Raw genomic sequence first — 4,717 nt, 5'->3', positions numbered from 1 at the left:
AGTCAACTGTGCTCTTAGGAACCTTAAGTTCAGCAGACATTTTTTTAGAACCTTGGTCAGATCTGTGCCTTGCCACAATTCTGTCTCTGAGCTCTTCAGATAGTTCCTTTGACCTCATGATTCTCATTTGCTCTGACATGCACTGTGAGCTGTAAGGTCTTATACAGACAGGTGCATGGCTTTCCTAATCAAGTCCAATCAGTATAATCAAACACAGCTGGACTCCAATGAAGGTGTAAAACCATCTCAAGGATGATCGGAAGAAATGGACAGCACCCGAGTTCAATATGAGTGTCACAGCAAAGGGTCTGATTACTTATGGCTGTGTGATATTTCATTTTTTTGCAGCAATGCAGTATGGTTCAGTTTATAACTATGTATCGTGGTTACGATCTGAATCCGTTTTTATTTCACACAAGGACGAGCGCTTGTATTTTGTAGTCCAAATGAGAACGCAGAGGTGGGTAGACTACATTTCCGCTTGTGCGTGACGTCACCTCCACGCGACACACTATTTGCTGTGGTTCAGCTTCTGTTGCGAGTTCGCATTGATTACTGAATTCCTTCTTTCATGTGACAAACATCGCAATGGACTTCACCCGTCTGGGGTTTGTGGCCTTGTTATGCGTTTGTGCACACGCCGCTTCGCCGCCCAATTTCCTCGTGCTCTTCGCCGATGATTTGGGTTTTGGGGACTTGGGCTGTTATGGACACCCCAGCTCGCTTAGCCCGAATCTGGACCGACTTGCAGCTGGGGGGCTCCGCTTTACGGACTTCTACTGCACCAGCCCCCTCTGCAGCCCGTCCAGGTCAATACTTTGTTATCTATGAACATAAGATACCGTTATTTGCTGATCTTATTTGAATAAGAGTGCCACGCGCACGTTTGTTTAAAAATTCTGGAATTACTAATTTGTAATTTTGGTTCTAAGTGTACCTAATGAAGTGCATATTTGTTCAATTATTATATTAAATGAACAAATAATGATCAAAGTAATAATGATAATGATAATATACGTTGAAAAAATATGTTATGAATAATCTTTGGTATTGTTATTATTAATTGTATTTCATAATTAAGGGTTTGAAATAATAAATATGTATTGTGGTTGTGTCATGTCATATTTATATTGTATTAAAGTCCCTGCATTATATTATAATTATTTAATTATATTATTATTGTTATTATTATTATATTGATATTTAATTAATAACTTATGACAATTAAATAAAGAGTGGAAATAATACACTACGTACTACAAATAATACACATTGTGCATTGTAATTGTGTAAGACATTAAATGGTGTTTTTATTTATATTTTCCTCCTTAATATTATTCAATAATTACAGGGTGGAGGTAATAAACGTATAATGTAATTTGTAATTTAATAATGAAAATATTTGTATTGTTTGTCAGTTTTGTTTTTTGTTTTTTTTAATTTATTTTTTAGGCGGCACGGTGAACAACTGGTTAGAGCGTCAGCCTCACAGTTCTGAGGTGCGGGGTTCAATCCCCGTCCCCGCCTGTGTGGAGTTTGCATGTTCTCCCCATGCCTGCGTAGGTTTTCTCCAGGCACTCCGGTTTCCTCCCACATCCCAAAAACATGCATTAATTGGAGACTCTAAATTGCCCGTAGGTGTGAATGTGAGTGCGAATGGTTGTTTGTTTGTATGTGCCCTGCGATTGGCTGGAAACCAGTTCAGGGTGTACCCCGCCTCCTGCCCGATGATAGCTGGGATAGGCTCCAGCACGCCCGCGACCCTAGTGAGGAGAAGCGGCTTAGAAAATGGATGGATGGATGGGTGGATTTATTTTTTAAATAACATAATTATTAAAAGGCGGCACGGTGGACGACTGGTGAGAGCATCTGCCTCACAGTTCTGTGGACCGGGGTTCAAGCCCCGACCCCGCCTGTGTGGAATTTGCATGCTCTCCCCGTGCCTGCGTGGGTTTTCTCCGGGCACTCCGGTTTCCTCCCACATCCCAAAAACATGCATGATCGGTTAATTGACAACTCTAAATTGCCCGTAGGTGTGAATGGTTGTTTGTATTTACCCTGCGATTGGCTGGCAACCAGTTCAGGGCGTACCCCGCCTCCTGCCCGATGATAGCTGGGATAGGCTCCAGCACGCCCACGACCCTAGTGAGGAGAAGCGACACAAAAAATGGATGGATGGATAATTATTTGTGTGCTGTCCTTGTGTAAAATATATTTTCATCATTAATTAGATTTTTTTTAATATATCAAAACTGTAGACATACTGTAAATAAATACAAGTGAATTGTATTATTTCCACTATATAACTATTTATTAATAATAAGGAAGTAAAAAAAATTCAAAAATATTAATCACAATACAGAAGTATTATTTTTATTATTAATTGAAAAATCTAAATGTACTACTGTACTATCATTTTATTAATTATTATCAGAATCAGAAGCAGAATCATCTTTATTTGCCAAGTGTGTCCAAAACACAGAAGGAATTTGTTTTTGTCTATTTGTTCAATGGTTTAATTGCATTATCTGTCCAGGGCGTCGCTGCTGACGGGGCGCTATCAGACCCGTTTGGGTATCTACCCCGGAGTTCTGTACCCCGGTTCCGTAGGCGGCCTCCCACTGAACGAGACCACCATCGCCGAGGTGCTGAAGCCTCTGGGCTACGCCACGGCCGCCGTGGGCAAGTGGCACCTGGGAGTCGGGCCCAACGGAACCTTCCTTCCCACCAGGCAGGGCTTCGACGAGTACCTCGGCATTCCGTACTCGCACGACATGGTCAGTGTTGCCAAAAGTATTGCAACTCATGTGACTGACAGGCGTGTCCTATTTACAGTTGCAAAGGGGTGAAAAGTTAAATCGAGGGATTTGGGAAATAATAAGCATACTTTAAATAAATTTAAAGAAACGTTGTTTTGTCTTCAGCAGACATCCATGCAAAATCATACAAGTTAAAAGGCATTTCAACAGATTTACTGTATGTGAGCCACTGAGAACAAGAGTGGGATAACTCAATTTTCCTCATTTTGCAGTAGTGTTACAACTGCAATAAAACTTGGAGGATTTATATGGCACTTCTTCTGAATACTTGTTTTTACAGACATTGTGGTTTTCCTCATATTTACAAGACAATGATTTGGAACTTGGGCCATCTTAGATACTTAGATATTTTAATTGCACTTTTATCCACAACCGTGGTACTGTTATCATCGTCAATTCCATAGGTTGGATCCCAGTCTGTATCCTCTTGGTTGCCGAAAAGAAAAGAAACAAACTCGGATTAAAAAACAGTGCTCAAAATCCGAACATCCCTCAAATCTATCAGTAGTTCTTGAAAGTTGATAAATAACTCACTTGACTTATACCAACATTCAGATGCATGTAACTGAACCATGGAGTTAACTCTCGTTCTCAGTGTTCTCAAGCCTTTTTTGTTGTTGAGGAAAAAAAATAGACGATTTCATTTAAAGGCCATATCACACCCTAAAAACAAGCTGTTAAAAAGTCAGTTTGACATAATATCTCCGCGTGAAATGTTTTGGATCTTTTTATAATTGCTTATCTTTACCAGGGTCCATGTCACAACCTGACCTGCTTCCCTCCAGACGTAAAGTGCTTCGGGATGTGCGACGTGGGCACTGTGCTGGTCCCGCTGATGCACAACGAAGACATCAAGGAGCAGCCCGTTAACTTCTTGGATCTGGAACGAGCTTACAGCGACTTCTCAGCCAGCTTCATCGCCTCCACGTCCAAGAGGAAACAACCTTTCTTCCTTTACTATCCTTCCCATGTAGGCAGCCAACGACGTTGCTTTTTTACTTCAATGTTATAACATTTAGGGTTGTCACTATCAAATATGGCAGCACGGTGGACCAACTGGTTAGTGTCTGCCTCACAGTTCTCAGGACCGGGGTTCAATCCCCGGCCCCGCCTATGTGGAGTTTGCATGTTCTCCCCATGCCTGCGTGGGTTTTCTCCAGGCACTCCGGTTTCCTCCCACAGCCCCAAAACATGCGTGGTAGGTTAATTGACAACTCTAAATTGCCCGTAGGTGTGAATGTGAGTGTGAATGATTGTTTGTTTGTATGTGCCCTGCGATTGGCTGGCAACCAGTTCAGGGTGTACCCTGCCTCCTGCCCGATGATAGCTAGGATAGGCTCCAGCACGCGGCTCAGAAAATGGATGGATGGACTATCAAATATTTTTAGAATCGATTCTCCTACTGATTAGTGAAAGAGTAATTGAATAATAATTGACCGGTAAATCACTCGTGAACAAGACACCAAGATACTTGAACTCCTCCACTTGGGGCAGGATCTCATCCCCGACCTGGAGAGGGCACGCCACCCTTTTCCGACTGAGGACCATGGTCTCAGATTTCGAGGTGCTGATTCTCATCTCAGCCGCTTCACACACGGCTCCGAACCGCTCCAGTGAGAGTTGGAGATCACGGTTTGATGAAGCCAACAGAACCACATCATCTGCGAAAAGCAGAGATGCAATACTGACGCCACCAAACCGGACCCCATCTCCGCCTCGGCTACGCCTAGAAATTCTGTCCATAAAAGTTATGAACAGAATCGGTGACAAAGGGCAGCCTTGGCGGCGTCCAACCCTCACCGGAAACGAGTCCGACTTACTGCCGGATATGCGGACCAAACTATGACTCTGGCCGTACAGGGACCGAACAGCCCGTATCAGGGGGTTCGGTACCCCAT

The 4,717-nt window shown here is 42.9% G+C and overlaps 1 protein-coding gene across 1 annotated transcript in view; it reads left to right on the top strand.

Moving 5' to 3' along the window:
* Nucleotides 1–484: 484 nt before the first annotated feature.
* Nucleotides 485–4,717, top strand: part of arsa (arylsulfatase A) — a 14,331-nt gene continuing 10,098 nt past the window's right edge. Inside the window, exons 1-3 of the mRNA XM_061773433.1 lie at nt 485–809; nt 2,537–2,777; nt 3,571–3,789. Coding sequence (XP_061629417.1) covers nt 589–809; nt 2,537–2,777; nt 3,571–3,789 — 681 coding nt within the window. The 5' untranslated portion in view covers nt 485–588. The remainder of the gene's footprint in view (nt 810–2,536; nt 2,778–3,570; nt 3,790–4,717) is intronic.

This window comes from Phyllopteryx taeniolatus, chromosome 5 (genome assembly GCF_024500385.1).
Source record: "Phyllopteryx taeniolatus isolate TA_2022b chromosome 5, UOR_Ptae_1.2, whole genome shotgun sequence".
NCBI classification, from domain to species: domain Eukaryota; kingdom Metazoa; phylum Chordata; class Actinopteri; order Syngnathiformes; family Syngnathidae; genus Phyllopteryx; species Phyllopteryx taeniolatus.
This window is presented reverse-complemented; position numbering and strand designations above follow the sequence as displayed.